The sequence below is a fragment of the Pinus tabuliformis genome, chromosome J (genome assembly GCF_031772625.1).
Source record: "Pinus tabuliformis cultivar Carrire ecotype Pingquan chromosome J, CPIR1, whole genome shotgun sequence".
Lineage (NCBI taxonomy): Eukaryota > Viridiplantae > Streptophyta > Pinopsida > Pinales > Pinaceae > Pinus > Pinus tabuliformis.
The window spans coordinates 1,370,766,578-1,370,787,822 of record NC_142295.1 but is presented as its reverse complement, the minus strand read 5'-3'; the positions used below and the strand labels follow the sequence as shown (position 1 = coordinate 1,370,787,822).

Sequence of the window (21,245 nt, the reverse complement as noted above, 5' to 3'; positions counted from 1 at the left end):
CATCCACAAACTCCTAGAACAGCTCACCTTGCTTGAACTTAATTTTCTACTTAAGAGGACGGAGGGTTAATCAGTTAATATATTTTAAATTTAAGTTCAAATTATTTTAGTGCGATGATACGTAAAAAAAGCTACAATCTTCAGTTATCTAGGATTTTTTCTTTCAAATAAGAAGATTAGCTGCTTAGTTTACTCCAACCTTTGTTACTTAGCACTTAATTTCTTAGTCCTAGTAACATGGAATTGCAAATTAAAATTTAACCTGAATCTGATATCATCACTTTGTGGGCATCCTTGAAAATTTGTTGCCCATGGCCATCCTGTTTTGTCAATATTAGCAGATGTTTAGTTGGAAAAGACTTTCTGTGGCTAATTTTTGAAGTTGGGTTGCTGTGGTGCTCTTACTGCTTTATTGTATGCTGATATTATTTTTATAATAATATGTCTGGGTTGCATTCATGATTTGGAGGAATGCTTCATTGTGTTGCAGCTACAAGGTGAGGGATACAAGCTTGTGCCTCCATTATCAACTGAAACTGCTTCATTAATTCTCTTTATTGATAGGACATCCCTGTCAGAAAGATTGAGGCAGAGGAGTAAGGCAGCTCTGCAAGAAGTTCGACAAGTGGCATTTCATTATTTGCTGTCTTATTTGTCTGATAAGAGGAAAATTACCAGGGGAGATAAAATCCTACCGAAGACTTATTCAAGTAGAAAGGACGGAAAGAAAACACACTCTCCTTTGTCAAAGCATGTGCAAATGCAAGTTCTTCAGTCCCCTGAATTGCTGAAATGGCTGAATTCAGAAGAAAGCAAGGTTTTTCAGGTCAAAACGGCTGAAGGTGGAATTCAGATTGTTCATCGCAAGATTGATGGCAGTTTAGTGAGCAGTCGTGATCAAATTCTCAATTATTTTCTAAAGCAGGACAACTCAGGATCAGAACTGAGTCAAGATAAATTAGGACGATTAGCAAAGAAAGCTGGGTTGCAGCTTCTGTCTGGTGAATTTCCCCTTGACAAAGTTCAAGTGTCCCATATACCAGAAACTATCTCATCCTTGATAGAAAAAGTAAGTGGACAAACAGAAGAATTCGAGGAATCAGTAAGTAAAGAAAGTTTAGAGACAGAGGAACAACATCAGAAATTAGGGGATATAACGGATAATTTTTATACACATTCTCGTACTTCAAAACATATTACTGATAATGGAAATGAGAAACAGGACTCTGGAATTGTTGTAAATGATATGATTCTAGATCCAGAGGGCTATGACGTCAAACATGAGCATTCAACTACACAAGAATGTCCTGCTAGACCATGGCATGAACAATGCAAGAATGCGTTATCAACAAATGAATGTATGGATAATGATAGCAACCAAGGGTGTAGGACTGAAAGAGTTGAGGACTCTGGGGACCAAGTTAAACATCTGAAAGAAAGTCTAAGCCAAGAAACTGTGGCTGAAGACTACGTGTCTCAGAAGTTAGATGTATATGATCAAAAGAGGATACTGCCAGAAAGTGGAAATGGGGAGCAAAACCAGGATAGCACAATAGCATATGCAGAGGAGATGGCATTGTTTGAAAAGAAAGGTGAGGATTTTGACAAATTGGATGATCAGGAGGATCAAAATTATGGCACTCGTATTTCATTTTCTATTCAGAAGGTGGAGATCAACTTAGGACAATCCTGAGTTCAGGTGCAAGTGTTCCATCGGTAGTGTTAGTTGACCCCGTGAAACAAAGTCATTACCTTTTTCCAAAAGATATACCTATTACTTATTCTTCTCTTTTGGATTTTATCAATTCAGTTTTGAATGGAACGGTTAAAGCATACAAACTCTCTGAGGCCTTCCCACCAAGTCCTAGGGAGCCTCCAAGGCCACCGTTTGTGAATCGAGATTTTCATGAGATTGATTCTATTCCTCGTGTTACAGTTGGTACATTTTCGAGGCTGGTTATTGGTCTTGAAGATTGTAATGAAACTATTGAAACATCTTGTGCCAGCAGTCATCACCCTGGAGCTGCTTGGGGGAAGGATGCCTTAGTGCTTTTTAGCAATGGTTGGTGTGGTTTTTGTAAGAGATCTGAGCTGGTTGTTCGTGAAGTACACCGCTTCTTTGAACGCTGCAGAAATTCAATGTATGTTGAAGGTGAGATTACACCAAATTCAAGTGCTCGAGATATGTCTTCCTTGTCAGCAGACACAAATAGAGGTAAAATTTATCTTGTTTGTTTTTGTTTGCAAATTTTTAACTGTTTTGTTCACAACCCAGATGCAGCCTCTGTAATAGCAATGGTTGTCCTTAACTTTACAAACTTTTGATATAATCTATGTGGTGCCAAAAAATTTCTGTATAAGAAGCCTCTTTCATAATAGACCATCAAAAGTTTTGGAAACCTGTTGTGGGATATGTTGAAAAATTATGTATTGTCCATTTCCATTGCACAGGATGAAGTTGTTTAGCATGCATCTGGATACAAATAGTTTTCATTTGATTTAAATATTGCATTGATAAGACACAACTTCCTTCTATGCTTTAGATATTCGGGTCAAATATAAATTATGTTCTATTCCCTCCAGATTATAGCTCGGAGTTTCAAACATCATTGTTGTAGTCTGTTTGACAATCATGCATGAATTATTTTTTCGTTCAAGTGTCCGTGACTTGTCTTTTCAAAATCAGTACTTTTAAAGGTATTGCCTCTTATACTTTTTACTTAAGCTATGCGCTACTCTCCCAATATAGCTTCCCAACTCCTACATGTCAAGTATTGTGGTTAACAAATCCCGTAGACATTTAAGTTAGAGCATATATTTGATGTGCATACTATCTATATGCATACTTAGCAGATCCTTGATGGCGCAGATTTTCCAGTGGAAGTGACCTCGGTTCATCTGTAGTCAGCATGAGAGCGCAGCAGATCATAATGATGGTGCAGCACTATTGTTGTTGGGAGTAGGACTGGAATTGATGGAGAGTGAGTGAGGGCACATGCATGCCTCCAACATGCATGTGAGAACCTCTTCCAGTTCTGTTTTAAGACAGCAGCTCTACTTAGGTTAGCTTTCCTATTTTGGGGATTATTTTTGTGTGCACTAACTATCATTAGAGTATGACACAGATTCCTAGGACAGCCAGGGCACTTTCATGAGATGTTGATGAGGGCACAAATCCTAAGGAAGAGTTTGCATGCGTGCATGCCATGTTATCCTTTAGTGGGGGTACACTATCTTTATCACTTCTATCCATGTAGGAGGGCATATTGTCTAAGTGGATTAGGTTTACGGTTTGATTGAGTCACTTAGGGCACTTAATACATGTAAACAAATACATTGTATCTTCCCTTCTGTCCTATTCTATAAAGGAGATGCAAGGGATAGGGTGCACCACCATGTTGGTTGATGAGATTTAGTTTTGAGCTTATGCATTGTAGCTTTCGAATTTATAGTTTGAAATAGAATAGAAATGCACTTTTAATTGGTTTTGTTTAGAGTGTTCCCACTATTCAAAAGCCCTCTTTCATTATTCCACAAGAAGATACTATCCTTGTTTAACATTATTGCAATAAGCTTGGTTATGACCGTTCAAACTAGTAGAGGTCCTAGGAGGGGATCCTATAGAGTAACTACTAGGTCAAGGGCAACAATGGAGCGATAGCCCACTGTCTCCTCAGCTAAGGCTCCTTGCCCTCTATGGACTTTCACTGATGGGAGGAGATCTGGTGGAAGAGGAATCACAGTAAAGAATGTGTCAATGAAAAGATGGAGGGTAATTCCCAAGGCCCATTCACAGGAGAGGCTCAACAATATGGCTTTCGTGCTTAAAAAGCAAGGTGATAGGCTCTCTAGGAAAGGCTAGGAGGATTCTTGGGACTAGGGTTTGGGAATGTATCTAGACCCGAAAATTCTTATGGAGAATTGGTCTTTATGTGGTCTTTGTGGAATTAGAGTTGTAAAGTTGTGGGACCACACGGGACCAAGTGGACCCAGAATTAGGTCAAGGATGTGGAGTTGATCAACCAAGGAGGGGCTTGACCTAATTATGGAAGAGAAAAGGATCAAAGGACAACTTTTCTTTTGAGAAGTTAATGTAATGATCCTAATGAGGACACTAGCCAAGGGAAACCTAGGGAAAGAAATTCACCTCGAGCTAGGGCTTGCTATATCTCAAGATCCCACTGTTGGAATTTTTTGAAATTTGGAGGACCTCTAGAGAAAACCCTAGCGCAGTTTGAACTTTGGACAAGAGACCGAAGTTTTTATATGGCTACAATGGGAGAAAAATGATGCCCTAGGTGCCCTGTGGTAGGCCTAGAAAGAGAGAGGAGGCAAGAAAGATAAGCGTTTAGGTGACCACCAGTGGATGGATTAGTGCCTTTCCTTTGGGAGAGATGGAGTCAAGGCGAATTTATTGTTTGGAAAGGATTTAGTATTTACCTACTCAAGGAGACCTTCAAGCAACTTCGCATGGCATTAGGACATGAGAGCAGTTACTTAAGGTCTTTATACTTCGAAATGCAATAATCGATGACTTATCAAGATGTATTTAGCAAAAATAATGTCTAGGAACATTCACCCATTCATACATGGCCCATGCAATGATGCAACACTACAAAAGATGAAAATTTCCACAATTTCACATAGATTAGCAGTAAATTTTAGACTTGTATAGTGAAAATCCCAACAACATTCATGTGACAAAGTAAATAACAAGAATAAGTAGGAAAAAGATTACTTACATGTACAAATGAGTATATCCAACCATCAAATTATGCCGATAATGAAGCTCTAAGACGAGAAATAGATCCAAACATCAAAATTAATCTATGCAATCCAAACTCGTCCTCCTAAAGGGAATGCAAAATTCTCACAAGAGCTAATAACCCAATCCAAGTGATGATGATGAAAATGAATCACCTCACTTGTATTTATACAATCACTAATGAGTTTGATTTGCCTAATTTGGCCTAATTGCGCCAAATAATAAAATAATGTGCAATAATAACATCCCTTGGTGAAAACCCACCAAGATAGCTTAATAACACAATAATAAGCCTCTCAAGAGGGTAGAATGATCAATAAAGTGAGTCGTTGCGCCGTTGAGGAAGCCTAATGAAGTCCAGAGTTTTCCATGATGTGAAAATGGACCTCAAACATAGTGGACAAGGGGTTGGCCCCTTGTTTCCAAGCAAATCTATGTGGTGCCACCAAGTGGGTGTGAGGGGCACAAGAACATCCTCATGGGTCTCCAAGTGGATCGAAAATGCCTGTAAGCCATCTGTAAGGGCTAGGATGATGCCATAAGCCCTCATTTGGACCTTGGATCAACTGCCAAGTGTATGGTGCAAGTGTGGAGCCGACTGGGCATGGTGAACCAGGTGCATTATTTGTGAAAATTTGGAAACCCAAATTTCTACTGCAACAATTGATTAAGTTTCTTCTATTTGTTAAATTACTGAACAAATTATTTACTGAATCCTACAACAAATATCGAAACTAATACACTGCAACCTTCACCAATTAAAAATTATATGCGGAAACAAGAAACTGAGCAAGAAAGAAATACACAACACATTACACTATTGTTTTTGGACAAATGTGCCCAGAAAAACCCAATGTGGGAAAACCGGTGCAACAATTGAGGGTTTGAATTATTAAGCAGTAGTTTTTTGAATACAATTTGTTGGATGCCCAACTGTGTATCCGATACAGAGAGAAACTGGACAAACGAGTAGTGAGATGATCTCACCCCATCACTAGAAGAACCGATACTGATCTACATTGGAGGTGAGCCTCTATGTAGTGATGCGTCAAGCTTACACAGTTATTGCATCATTGCAGCTGGGATTGTGTTGCACCTCCTTCTGTTGAAATTTCCAAGTGTGACACGTCAGAAATCCCTACTACATTTTCTGGTTTATTTTCTCCTACTTGTTATTTTTTTTTTGGTAGGTAAGCACCCACGGGGATTTGAACCAGTGACCTATCGCAAGGAGTGCCTTAACAATGCACCCATTCACCATCAATCCAAAGCCCCGTGGGCTCTCCTACTTGTTATTTTCATTAACAAGTTATTTATAAATATAAATACTGAAAATAAACACAAATGCAACCTTAACACATATACAAATCAACAACTGAAATAACTGAGACAAACACACAAGGGACACCGTTATTTTGGACAATCGTCCCCTGAAACACCCAATGCGGGAAAACTGGTGCAGTAGATCTGAGGGTTTTATTATTATGCAGTTTTTGAATACAACTAGGGTGCCAGAAATGGCTCACCCAACAGAGAAAGCCCTCGACAGAAGTACCTCTCTTCGGAGATAGATGTTCCGGCTAATCAGTCACCGGATGAACAGTCCCACAACAACTACGAAAGCTACTTAGCTGGACAAATGAAAGCTACTCCAAGCTTCTCTACTGCTTTGCGTCACTCTGCAGGGATTGTGTCAACCTTCCTAGATCACAAGCACCCAGTTTGCCCCACGAAAAATCTCCCGGCGCTGCCCCTTGGCCCTGCGTCAGCTTTGCTAGCCTCTGTGCAGCTACTGAACCTACTGCATCAGCCCCTTGGCTCTCTGCGTTAGCCCTCAGACCCTTTGCGTCAGCCACGCTGGCCTCTTCAACCTCTGCGTAGCTCCCAGCTGCCTCTGCGTCAGCCTTCTCAGGCTCTGCATTGTTTTTCTGGCACTTTCTCTGCGTCTCTGCTATGTATTCTCGGCCTTGTGCCAAACTGCCCTTCGCTGCAATAGATCACTAGCTCGATTCTCTCAGTAAAACCCTGCTCCAGAAAATCGAACTGACTGATCAATTTTTGGTGTACCTCCAATTGACCCTCAAGCCTCCTCTTATACTTTTCCTGTTGAGTCTTCAACAATTGAGATTAAGTCCCTAATTGACGGCTGAGATTAGATTTGGCTTGATCCAAGTCATTTAGAACATTCTCACCTAGTTTTATATTAATACCCATTAATATTTTAATTTTCCTAAGTTTGGACTTAGGAACCCCATCAAAAATATTAATTATTTTAATATCTCTCCAACTGGGTGGAATTTCCCCAAATGATTTCTGGGTCTTGGAGATCTAATGTGCCTTAGCCTCTCCACCAATTTTCATGGCTAAAGCACATTCGATGCTATCACAAATCAACACTCCCTCTTAGTGAGGAATGTGCTCGAGTAATGTTTCACCATGGAAACATCACACTGATCCTCTGCGCTGGTACTTGCGCTGATGCTTGGCCTGCTGCCTCACATCATCTGCACTGTTGCTTCTTGTACTGCTGCCCATGACGCTGCCACTGCTACCTCTGTATTACACCTCCCTCTCAATATGCTGCCCTTAACACTGCCATTGCTAACTGCTGCACTGCAGCTCAGTTACCGAGAAGTAGGTAACTGACTTCTCCCAAATAATGACATCCCATTTAGTTTCGAAACCTCGTGAAATTGAAGTTGTCTCTGTTGCTATTCTGTGCTCCCTCTGCTGCCACTGCACTGCTGCATACACCTTTGTGCCTCTCGCACTGTTGCAACCTCCACTGTGCTGTCTCAAATTTCTTCTCCCAAACACTGCCTTGCTGCTCCACTACACTTTGCTCCATTCGACATTTGTCATTCTACTACTTTCGTTAAGTGCTCCTGTAGCCAGATATGATCCAAGAGTTTGGGCACCTCAAGGATCCTGCCCCTAGTTTGTAGTCCTCTTGACTAAAACTCGATGTCTCCCTAGCTATTCTCTAAAGGTGCATGAGAACTCATGGCACAATCGTCATCAGTTTCGACCTCTTTCTCTGCCTTAGAATCAAAAGCCTCTTCCTTGTTTTTCTCCCTGGGACACTAGGATGCATAATGTCCTAGCTCCTCACAATGGAAGCACTTTACCTTGGAGATGTCCTTCTTCTTCCTCTTCCCTTGCTGTCCCGCAAATGCTAGAGCTGAATCCTCCTCCTACTCTTTCTTGATTCGACTTCCCTTGCCACTAATCCCTGCCTTGGTCAACCTCCTGATCTATTCTTGGCGAAGAGCTGCCCACATCTCCTCCCATCCTAGAAGAGTGGCCATGCCCAAAATACTTGGACAAATGTTTCCCACTCCTCAGAGACTACACTCAAGGCAGTCCTAACCATAAATTCTGGATCTAGTGTAGACCCCACGGAAGTAAGTTGGTCGTGAATCTCCTGCAACCTAAGAAGGAATGGATCTACTTGCTCTCCCTTCTGCCTCTGATACGACCGCAACTGATTTTCCAATAGCATCTTTGCTGCACGAAAGTGCCCTGATATAAGGTTGTCAAAGTATCCCACATCTCCTTCGCTGTGTTCTTTTCAACAATATGTGGTATGACATGATCTTTGACCTCGTCTAGGATCATGTACTTCACCCTCGCCATTGAAGCCTCATACTTCTCATTCTCAGCTGGGTCGACTGGGATAGCCACGACTCTCAAGGCAAAGTCCTTGATGCGATGTCGATCCAGGACTGCCAGGATCCTGGCCTTCTAGATGACAAAATTGGAAGCCTCGTCCAACCTCACCTGATCCCTCAATCCGTTTGCTACCATTTCAGCTCCTCTTCTGGACTCCCTCTGAGATTTGACTTCCCTCCTGGAAATCTCCCTCTAAGTCCTGATTTCCCTCTCGGAAATCTCCCTCTAAGTCTTGATTTCCCTCCCGGAAATCCTCTAGCCAATTGTCGAACCACTCCTCTCCAATCCTCCTTGCAATTGCAACTCGGATCTGCATTTTTTGGCTAGAAATCCGTCAAGGTAGCGACTCCCTCTACCTTGGTTTTGTCTCCTTAGGTATTGTTTTGTTCTGACAGAACCAACACCCCACTAGCTTCTCAATCACAATCTGCCCACAACTCCCCAAGCCTCGACAACTGAAGAAATTGAACCTTTCAGGCTCTGCACAATCCTGGCAACGACAAAATCTGCTCCTCCTGGCCACAGCGTCGATCCTTTCTCGCTGAGAAAGATGAATGGGCATTGCGTGGGTCTGATCTGCCCCTCTCTGACTCTGCGTTGGTCCTCCTCCTAACTCGAAATGATGATGCAAGCCCTCTATGTTACTTCTTCTCTGCTACTTCTACTCTGGAAAATCGCTGTCTCTCTCGAGAGTTGCTACTACAAATTCTTCACATTACTGCTGGTGCCTTGCGTCCTCCTGTGATTTGCAACGCTCTTATACCATGTTGAAATTTCTAAGTTTGACACGTCAGAAATCCCTACTGCATTATTTGGTTTATTTTCTCCTACTTGTTATTTTCATTAACAAGTTATTTATAAATATAAATACTGAAAATAAACACAAATGCAACCTTAACACATACAGATCAACAACCGAAATAACCGAGACAAACACACAAGGGACATCATTATTTTTGGACAATCGTTCCTGGAAAAACCAACGCGGGAAAACCGGTGCAGCAGATATGAGGGTTTTATTATTATGTAGTTTCTGAATACAACAATGTTAAAATTGGCAACTAGGGCCAAACTCCATGTAGGTCATCTTATTTATGGCAGCTGATATTTTTATTGGATTCCTCTCATCGAGAGGTGTAGGATTGATCTAAAGACCATCCGATTGTGATAAGTATTCATGGAGATATGAATTATTTGTGTTATGGGACAATATGTCAGGTTCAGCGTGCAACCAAACTGCCCCCACTTGTGCTCCACGTTTTAGTATAAATACAAGTGCCTTGCAAAGACACAACTCACTTGAGATCTCTTCTTCTCCACTCGTTTTGGGTTTTAGTGGAGAGAAGAATCCCTAAGCGGAAACACAGTCATGTTGTGAAGAAGATATGCCCTAATCCTCTACGTTGTCAAGGAAGATAACCATTGTCTAATACGCTGTCTCGAGGGTGACCCTAACCATAGTTATCGAGATGCCCTAAATACGCAACAATGGAAATGAAGGCAGGAACCCTAGCCGCAAGACTAAGGGAGAGGAGATGCCCTAAACTTAGTTGCTACGTTGCCTAATGAAGATGGCACCTAAACGTTGTCCTAGAAGAGTGTTCTACACATGGAATGCCCTCGCTGTCATGGAAGGAAATGGGACACTGGGATGCATAATGTCCCAGCTCCCCACAATGGAAGCACTTTACCTTGGAGATGTCCTTCTTCTTCCTCTTCCCTTGCTGTCCTGCAGATGCTAGAGCTGCATCCTTCTCTTTCTTGATTCGACTTCCCTTGCCACTACTCCCCGCCTTGGTCAACCTCCTGATCTCTCTTGGCAAAGAACTACCCACATCTCCTCCCATTCTGGAAGAGTGGCCTTGCCCAAAATACTTTGGACAAATGTCTCACACTCCTCAGAGACTGCATTCAGGGAAGTCCTAACCATAAATTCTGGATCTAGTGTAGACCCCACGGAAGTAAGCTGGTTGTGAATCTCCTGCAACTTGAGAAGGAATGTATCTATCTGCTCTCCCTTCTGCATCTAATACGACCGCAATTGATTTTCCAATAGCATCTTCCGCTGCACATAAGTGCCCTGATACAAGGTCGTTAGAGTATCCCACATCTCCTTTGCTATGTTCTTTTTAGCAATATGTGGTATGCCATGATATTTGACCCCGTTTAGGATCATGTACTACCCTCGCCATTGCATCCTCATACTTCTCATTCTCAGTTGGGTCGATTGGGATACCCACGACTCTCAAGGCAAAGTCCTTGATGCGATGTCGATCCAGGATTGCCAAGATCCTGGCCTTCCAGATGACAAAGTTGGAAGCCTTGTCCAACTTGTCCTGATCCCTCAATCCGTTCAATGCCATGTTGTTTTGTGGTAGCGTTGGGTGTTCTCTAGCCATGAAAATTGGTGGAGAGGCTAAAGCACATGAGATCTCCAAGACCCAGAAATGGTTTGGACAGGTTGTACCCGGTTTGGGAGATATTAAAATAATTAATATTTTTAGTGGAGTTCCAAAGTCTAAACTTAGGAAAAATAAAATATTAATGGTTATTAATATAAAATTGGGTTAGAAGGTTCCAAAAGTCATGGATCAAGCCAAATGTAATCTTAACCGTTGATTAGAAATTTAATCTCGGTTGTTGAAGGACCAACGAGAAAAGTATAAGAAGAGGCTTGAGGGTCAATTGGAGAATACACCAGAGTGATCAATCATTCATTTTGCTAGAGCGGGATTGCTAAGCAAAGTTGAATCAGTGATTAGCAGCGAGGGGTAGTGAGTGCGAGGCAGAGAGGTAGAGACAATACTGAGAGACCAACGTAGAAGTAGAGAGAGCGAGAGCAACAACCAATGCAGGCTATGTAGAGCCCAATAGAGACAACGCAAAGGCCAGAGGGATTGCGTCATCCACGCAGAGGTTGCTGAAGTGACGCAGAGGGTCCCAGAGGCTACGCAGTGCCTCAGAGGGGTGACGCAGGGGGTCCTGGGGTTGATATAGGTCAGTAGAAGGCTGACGCAGAGGCCAGAACGGCCAGCGCTGAGCTTCAGTTGTGCTGGAGAGGGTTTCGTGGGACAGGATATTTGAATACCTGTTTCCAAATATAGAGGTATTGCTGCTGTGTATTTTTTCTGTTGGGTGAGCCGGTTAGGCACCCAGTGGTTCTCAGATAGACTGCATAATAATATAACCCTCTGAATAGCTACACCGATTTTCCAGCATTTGGTTTTTCTAGTGACATTTGTCCAAAAATAACGGTGTCACTTGTGTGTTTGTTTTCTTTTAGTTGATGATCTATAGATGTTGTGACTGTATTGTGTTTATTTCGGTATTTAAATGTATTAAATAACTTGTTCGAATTTAAACAAGTAGAAGAAATAAACCAACAGAATACAGATTAATTTTCTAACGGATAGACATAGAAAATTCAACATGGTATTAGAGCGTGGTTGCAGATCATAGGAGATCTGAAAGCATCACCTAAGCAGAGCATTTGTAGCAAAATCAACTATCCCGAGTGACAGTAGCCGATCCTCGCAGAAACAACAGAGGAAGGGTTGACGCAGAGGGACTGCGTCATCAGTCCAAACCAGAGAGACGCCAGTGCAGAGGCTGAGGAGGGCAGAGAGAGGCTCACATAGAGACCAGGAGGGTTGATGCAGTGGCTGAGGGAGCTAATTTTGCTGCAGTCGGGATTGCGTAGAGCCTAGAGGCTTAGTCCTTTAGTTGCTGGGGCGAAGTAAGTTGTGGGCAGTTTGCGGGAGCGAACCTGGTGGGGTACTGTGGTCAGAACAATACCTAACAGGGCAAGACCAAGGTAGAGGGAGTTGCTGCCGAGGTAGATTTCTAGCCAAGGAATCCGGATCAGTGTTGCAGTTGCACAGACGATCGGAGAGGAGTAACTTGACAGTTGGTAGAAGGATTTCCAGGAGGGAAATCGGGACTCAGAGGGAGTCCAGAAGAGAACTTCTAGACGGGAAGTAGAGAGAGTCGAAGGAGTTGGATTGAGGACTTCCAGACGGGAAGTAGAGAGATTCCACAGGAGTCAAATCGAGAGCTTCCAGACTGGAAGTAGAGAGACTCAGCAGGAGTCGAATCGAGAACTTCCAAGCGGGAAGTAGAGAGACACGGAGGAGTTGACAAAAGAGCAGCGAGATGGCCGTGAATGGGTTGAGAGATCAGGACAGGCTGGACGGAGCGTCCAACTTTGTGGTCTGGAAGGCTAGGATCTTGTCCATTCTAGATAGGCATCGTATCAAGGGCTTCACCTTGAGAGTGATGGCTATCCCAGTTGACTGGTAGATAATGAAAGGTACGAGGAGGTAATGACTAAGGCAAAGTGTATCATCCTTGATGGGGTCAAGGATCATGTGGTCCTACATATTGCCGACAAGGAAACGACAATGGAGATGTGGGACACTTTGAAGACATTGTACCAACATACTTTCGTGTAGAGGAAGATGCTCTTGGAGAATTAGCTAAGGTCATACTAGATGCAGAAGGGAGGGCAGATAGATGTCTTCCTCGGTTGGTTGAAGGAGATCCGTGACCAACTGACTTCCATAAGGGCCATGCGGGATCAGGAGTTGATGGTAAGGAATGCACTTAACACAGTCTTCGAGGATTGGGAGACATTTGTCCAGAGCATACTAGGCAGGGCGAGTCTTCGTCAAGAAGAGATCGGACGACTGACCAGGACGAGGAGTAGCAGTAAAGGGGTCAGGATCAAGAAGGAAGAGGAAGAGGATGCGGCTCTAGCATCTGCGAGAAAACATGAGAAGAGGAAGAAGAAGGACCTCTCCAAGGTCAAGTGCTTCCATTGTGGGGAACTAGGTTACTATACGAACCGGTGTCCGAGGAAGAAGAGTAAGGGAGAGGCTTCTGACTTGAAGGCAGTGCCAGCAAAGGCAGAGAAAAAAGTCGAGGAGGAGACTATTGTGCCATGAGTGCTCATGTGCCACTAGAGAAGAAGTGGGGAGACATCGAGCTGTAGTTAGGAGGACTACAGGCGATGAGGGGCAGGACCTTTGAGGTACCCAACCTCTTGGATTATATCTTGCTATGGGAGCCCCAAAGAGGTGTAGCAGGATTGGCGGATGTAGGTAGAGACAAATGGAGTGATAGAGAGTGCTATAGTAGGGGTCCCTAGGCAGCGTGAGGCTAGCAGGCTGCAACAGTGCGAGAGGCATGAGAGTTTTGCACCAGTGCAGGATGGCACAGAGAGGTGTGCAACGGTGCGAGATGCAGGGAGTTGTTGCAGCAACGTAGAGGTGAGTAGAGGGAGCACTTGTTAGCGACAGAGAGGGCTTCAGCATCGGGGGTGTTTCTAGCCTGACAGGGATGTCAAAAGTTCGGTGGCTTAGTTACTTACTTCTCAGTAACTGAGTTGCAGTGCAGTAGAAGTATGCAATAGTACGATGCAGCATGATGAGAGGGGGATGCAGTGCAAATGCAGTGTTGGGAGAATGGACCAGCAACAAATGCAGAGGGAGCTGCTGTATGGATGCAACAGTGGCAGTGGAAGGGCCATGGGCAACAGTACATGATGCAACAATGCAGAGGATGTTGGGTGGGGAGGCTAGAGCACAGGTACCGGTGCCGGATAATCAGTGTGATGCTTAGTGAAGAGTATTACTAGAGCACAGTCCTCGCTAAGAGGGAGTGTTGATTTGTGGTAGCATCGGATGTGCTCTAGCCATGAAAAATGGTGGAGAGGCTAGAGCACATGAGATCTCCAAGACCCAGAAATGGTTTGGACAGATTGTACCCGGTTTGGGAGATATTAAAATAATTAATATTTTTAATAGAGTTCCTAAGTCTAAACTTAGGAAAAATAAAATATTAATGGGTATTAATATAAAATTGGGTTAGAAGGTTCCAAAAGTCATGGATCAAGCCAAATCTAATTTAGCAGTTGATTAAAGATTTAATCTCGACCGTTGAAGGACCAACGAGAAAAGTATAAGAAGAGGCTTGAGAGTCAGTTGGAGAATACACTAGAGTGATTAGTCATTCATTTTGCTAGAGTGGGGTTGCTAAACAAAGTTGAATCAGTGATCAACAGTGAGGGGCAGTGAGTACGAGGCAGAGAGGCAGAGACAATACTGAGAGACCAACGTAGAAGCAGAGAGAGCGAGAGTAGCAGCCAGTCCAGGCTACGCAGAGCCCAATAGAGACAACACAGAGGCTAGAGGGACTGCGTCGTCCACGTAGAGACTGTTGGAGTGACGCAGAGGGTACCAGAGGCTGTGCAGTGCCTCAGAGGCTAACGCAGGGGGTCCTGGGTTTGATGCAGGTCAGTAGAAGGTTGACGCAGAGGCTAGAAGGGCCAGCGTTGAGCTTCAGTTGTGCCGGAGAGGGTCTCATGGGACAGGTTTTTTGAATACCTTTTTCCGGATATAGAGGTATTATTGCTGTGTATTTTTCTCTGTCGGGTGAGCTGGTTAGGCATCCAATTGTACTCAGATAGACTGCATAATAATGTAACCCTCTAAATAGCTGCACCGGTTTTCCTGCATTGGGTTTTTCTGGGGACATTTGTCCTAAAATAACGGTGTCACTTGTGTGCTTGTTTTCTTTCAGTTGATGATTTGTAGATGTTGCGACTGTATTGTGTTTATTTCAGTATTTAAATGTATTAAATAACTTGTTTGAATTTAAACAAGTCGAAGAAATAAACCAGTAGAATACAAATTAATTTTCTAACGGATAGACTTAGAAAATTCAACATGCCATTTCAGCTCCTCTTCTGGACTCCCTCTGAGATTCGACTTCCCTCTTGGAAATCTCCCTCTAAGTCCTGATTTCCCTCTTGGAAATCCTCTGGCCAACTATTGAACCGCTCCTCTCCAATCCTCCTTGCAATTGCAACTCGGATCTGGATTTCTTGGTCAAGGTAGCGACTCCCACTACCTTGGTTCCGTCTCCTTAGGTACTGTTCTTTTTTGACAGAACCAGCGACTCACCAACTTCTAAAATCACAATCTGCCCATAGCTCCCCAAGCCCCGACAATTGAAGAAACTGAGCCTTTCAGGCTCTGCGCAATCCCGGCAACGGCAGAATCTGCTCCTTTTGGCCAGAACATCGATCCTTCCTGGCTGAGAAAGATGACCGGGCACTGCGTGAGTCTGATCTGCCCCTCTTTGCCTCTGCGTTGGCCCTCCTCCTGACTCGAAATGATGATGCCTGAGACAAACACACAAGAGACACTGTTATTTTTGGACAATCGTCCCCGGAAAAACCCAATGCGGGAAAACCGGTGCAACAGATTTGAGGGTTTTAATATTTTATTATTATGCAGTTTCTGAATACAACTAGGGTGCCAAAAATGGCTCGCCCAACAAAGAATGCCCTCGACAGAAGTACCTCTCCTCGGAGACAGATATTCCCGTTGATCAGTCAGCAGATGAACGATCCCACAACCACTATGGCAACTAATTAGCTGGAGAGCGAAAGCTTCTCCAAGCTTCTCTACTGCTCTGTCACTCTACAGGGACTGCGTCACCCTTCCTAGCTCACCAACACTCAGTGTGCGCCACGAAAAAGCTCCTGGCGTTTCCTCTTGGCCTTGTGTTAGCTCTGCTAGCCTTTGCGTAGCTACTGAAGCTTCTGCGCCAACCTCTTGGCTCTCTGCATTAGCCCCTTGGCTCTCTGCGTCAGCATTCAGCCCCTCTGCGTCACCCACGCTGCCCTCTTTAGCCTTTGCGTAGCTCCCAGCGGCCTCTGCATCAGCGTTCTCAGGTTCTACGCTCTCTCTGGCACTTTCTCTGCGTCTCGGCTATGTATATGTATTCTCGGCCTCGTGCCGTACTGCCCCATAGGCTCCATATATCAAGGAACAATTTGGTGAATACCCCACGACCCTGATCTTGCCTGGTTGCACGACGAACTCTACCATCCTGTCTTCGGATGGAGTACCCAAAACCCTCCAGAAGCCTACATGCCCTCCTATAGAAAAGGTCTATCATCTGTGAAAATTTGGAAATCCAAACCCTATTGCAGCAACTGGAAATAATTCTCCTAATTGTTAAATTAATTTTAACAATTTATTTACTATTTGCTACAACTAATATTGAATCAATCACACTGCATCCTACACAAATAAATTGTAGAAGAATAAACGATGGAAGAAATGCTAGCACACACAAAATAACGTAGTTATTTTTGGACCAATGTCCCCGGAAAAGCCCAACTTGGGAAAACCAGTGCAGCAACAGAGGGTTTTATTATTATGTAGCAATGAAATATCAGAGTATAATTGGATGCCGAAACTGGCAATACCACAGAGAAATACTGGCAAGAAAAATCTAGTGAGGAATTTTTTCACTCCACAGGCAAATCTGGGCACTAACCTCAGCTCAAATTGAGCCGTCCAAATTGGCTCTGTGCAGTCACCGCGTCACCCTAGCGTAGTCACTTCTGCACTCAGCTCGAAACAACTTCTCCTTAAGCCGTCTAGTCAGCTGTTGTCTGGGAAAATGTCTCTCCTGTCCTCTGGAACCTCTGCCCAACTTCTGGCGTTGAAACTTTGTTTCTCCCCAACAATTTTGAAATTGCCTCTAGAGGCTGCTGCGCTGCTCTGTGTCAGCCTCTCTGTGGCTCTTCTGTCCCTCAACAAATGCACTCACCGAATCTGGAATTCTTCCTTCGACTTCACTGTCCCTACCCCTCTCACTACTTCGATTTCTCTAGCTCTCTCTTCGACAACTGAATGCTGCTACTCGAAAATCAATTTGCTCATGAAATCGAAATGCTCAAGTGTTTTATCCAAGCCCCATCGACCTCTTCTTATAATCCTTTGCAACATACCATGCCATCCCTGTGCCTACACGTGCCAACACGCGCATAGTTTGTCTTCCCAAACAGGAAAACTCCTCTCCTGTCTATTACTACTCAAACTAGTAGGGGACCTATGGGGATCCTTAAAGGGCAAATGCTAGACCAAGGGCAACAAATGGAGACTTAGCTGATTGTCACCTCAGCTAAGGCGCCCTTCTATTTACAGACTTTCACCGATGGGAGGAGGTCCGGTATATTATGGAGTCATTGATGAAGGATAAGTCAATGAAAGGATATGGAGTGATCCAAATAATCCCTTTCTCGGAAGAGTTAAAAAGATAGAGCTTGCTTGCTTTCTAAGCAAGGTACAACGTCTTCTAGGGAAATGAAGGGAGGATTTGAGGGTTAGGTTTATAAGATATGACTTGTGAAGGAATTTCCCAATCCCTAAAATCCTTATTGAAAATTGGTATCCCGGATGGTTCTTGAAGAATTGTCTTTTCAAAGGAACAGGACCACACGGGACCAAGTGGACCCAGTCTAGGGTAGGGGAGAAGAGTATGGCAACCAATGATGTCCCTAACCTGAACAAGGTATGGAAATGGATCAAAGAAAGAATATCCACTTAAAGGTTTGAATTGATCCAATAAGGTACTAGCCTTTCGGGATGCTAGGGCAAGGTTTGATCTCGAAACTAGGGCTTGGCTTTTCTCACAACTCTATCATCGGAATGACTTCAAAGTTGGAGGAGGTCTTGAGGAAACACCAGCGCAGGAGACCTGAGAGATTGAACTTTTTGGATGGGTTGTTTGCTGGGAAAATGATGCCCTAGGTGACCCAACTTGGCTAGACCTGGGAAAAGGTGAAAATATATGATTTTAGGTGACCACTTCTTGGTAGATCAGTGCCTTAGTTTTGGGAGAATGGAGTCTATGATGAATATGAGTGAGGATCTTTGATTCCCAGTCAAGAAGGCCTCAAGACCACTTCGCTAGCCCTCTAGGTCAAAGAGAAGCAATCTTGTAGCTTTTATACTTCGATGTACAAAGTACATGGCTTATCATAGTCAATTCGTTGATAGAATTACCTCTAGGAGATTTCGTTCACATTACATAGCCCATACATTTAGAGATGCTATAATAGAGACAAAATTCCACAATTTAAAGCAGTGAATGCATGCAGAAATTAGCCCTAAAAATAGCGAATATCCCAATCCAATGTATATGACAAAGTAAACCAAGAATAACATTAAAAGCGTGTACTTACATGTAACATAATATATCCAACCATCCACAATTGACAAAAGAGAAGCTCCAAGACAAGATAGACCAATATCCACACATCAAAATTCATCCATAAAGCTCCAATTCATCCTCTAGAAAAAGCGCGAAATTCTCAAGAGAGAGAAAAGATCCAATCCAAAGTGATAATGAGAAAAGGAACTCATCTCACTTGTATTTATACACCAATTAGGAGTTCGATTAGCCTCTTTGGCCTACACAATCCCCAAAAATAAAATAATGTTCTAATAATTCAACTTTTGGTGACAAGCTCACCAAACTAGCTTATAAATGAAAGAGTAAGCCTCTCAAGAGGTCAAATAATAATCTATGCATGTCGTAGGGCCCTCTAAGAGGTCTAATGAGGTCCATGGGTGCCATAATGAAGAATAGGACCCTCAAAAGCAGTGGACAAGGGGAGCTCACCAAACTAGCTTATAAATGAAAGAGTAAGCCTCTCAAGAGGTCAAATAATAATCTATGCATGTCGTAGGGCCCTCTAAGAGGTCTAATGAGGTCCATGGGTGCCATAATGAAGAATAGGACCCTCAAAAGCAATGGACAAGGGGTTGGCCCCTTGTAATAACTTGTGGTGCTCCAAATGACATGTTGGGGCACACAAGTGTCCTCATGGGTCTCCAAACAAATTGATGATGCCTGTAGATCACTTGCAAGGGCTAGGATGATGGTGTAGGTGATGCCACATCATCGTGCAAATCCTGGATCATCTGCAAAGTGTATGGTGCAAATCTGGGGCCGACTGGGCATGATGGGTCAGGTGCATTTTCCTCGTCCAATAAGTGAACCACAAGCAATCTCTGAATGGGTGTGGGGATCCATGGAGTGCTATCTGCTACTGTGGAAACCCATGGTTCTCAATGCACACCCTACATGTGCCAATGTAGCCCTCTGGAGGATTAGGACCCCGTATAGGGAGACCAAACCCAAGATGGAGACCATTTGCAATCTTGCATAAGATCCAATGCATCCCCTAGTCTTCCAGTATAACAAGTCATTAGAGAAATCGAGTAAATGAACTTACCAATCATGGACCATAGGTGGAGACTTCATAATGTCCTACCCTTTGATAATGGGCTTCGGGATGTGCCAATGTCTCCTAAACTCCAAATGGGTTTAACCAATGATCCTATTAGGTGGTTTCTACTTCTAAAGGGGATAACATAGTCAAGGTACATCCTTCAAATGGTGGTGGCATGTGACAGATGGGTGAATGAAGTGGGGAATGAGAAGGGGCAACCTTGGGTCATATGCTGGGGACAAGGTAGCTAGAAGAGGGGAGCCCACACTTGGGTTTATAATGTATAGGAGGGAGGAATCGTGGTACATTAGGTGCCCAAACCTTGATTTTTCCACCCTTCTTTATATGCCTTTTGCCTTTTGCCTTTTTATGATTTTCTTTGATTAATTGCTCGGGGCTAAGGGGTAAGAGCATGATGTATAAGATATAGTAGTGACTACTCCCTTTTAAGGTGGGGCGGTTCATTGTTCACCAGGGGTTGGGACAATCATGGGTTCCTATACGATGAAGGAGGCTCATAGAACTTGTAGGAATCGAGGTGATTGCCATGATGATGGGGCAGAGTTCATGTATTAGCTTTTGCTGACGTGCTAAATGTGTTTGTCCTGACCAACTTTTGCATTTTGTGGTATACTTTCCTGTTGAATGTGGCCATATATAATTTTATCTTTTTTTTTGGCTGCATCAACCTCCGAGCTTCATTCCAGGGCATGACCCAAGGTGTTGGCAAGGTGAAGGGGCATGCTAACCCTTTATATGGACCCAATGAGGGAATGTGGACCCAGGTGGGAGAAATGATGAATGGGGTAGTAATGAATGGAAAGAGGGTAATATAAGGGGATATTACCCTCTTTCCATTCATTATTACCCAAATCAAGGTTTCCCATGAAATACCATCCCTAGAGCCAAATGGTCAGTAAAAGAGATCCCACAAGACTAGAATCCAAGGTTAATACCTGAAAGGGGGCAAGAGGACAAGAGCATAGACCTAGCCCATTTTTTTCGCCTAATCCCCCCATTAATCCATGACTAGAAGTGTCCATGATAAGCAAACTACACTACTCAATTTTCAGATGACAAGGCATACCTTTAGGTTTCAGAGGCCCACCTTCAAACATATGATCATGGCAGATGTGCGAGGGACCACATGGCTGGGTCAGGTGGCGGAGAACTGGCACAATGAGCTAACTAGTGGATGCAAGGGGCTGCTGGCTGCCAACCGAGGACCATCTTGGAGAAAAAAAATTCTCTTAGAGGTATTATCCACAAATTGGTGGGTAACACTGTCCATGATACTTTGGGTCATATCCATCCGCCTCAGGTGAGTCTCTTGCGCCCTATTGCTCGTGATGAGGGCATCAAGGGACAACAACCAGCTCCTCGGTGACTGTATGCAAGTCCTTATAGATATACTCAAGAGGTGCTCATCGCTACACATCTCTATACACCACAAAATGCGACGACCAGAGGTTGATTCGGTGTGCAACAACCTGCATCCTGTTAGGATCACCATCTCTACTACCACACCTCCATGACCTGAGATGAGTGCACTGCCCCTCCTAATCCTCTCAGAGAGATCTGACAAGCAAACCTCCCTACGTGCATAAATCCTCATCCTTGTACAATGGTCTGTCTGGTGGCCTGCCGATGCCACCTCCTCCGATTAGCCCTTGCCATAGTATGTTGATCATTTTGTGATTCCATGCCTAATCT

At 43.6% G+C, this 21,245-nt stretch overlaps 1 protein-coding gene across 1 annotated transcript in view; it reads left to right on the top strand.

Annotated features, from left to right (window-relative positions):
* The window catches only part of LOC149232468 (uncharacterized), a 314,347-nt gene that overhangs the window by 170,562 nt on the left and 122,540 nt on the right, over positions 1-21,245 (top strand). Inside the window, 2 exon segments of the mRNA XM_089379419.1 lie at positions 491-1,666; positions 1,669-2,215. Of these exon segments, the coding sequence (XP_089235545.1) occupies positions 491-1,666; positions 1,669-2,215 (1,723 nt within the window).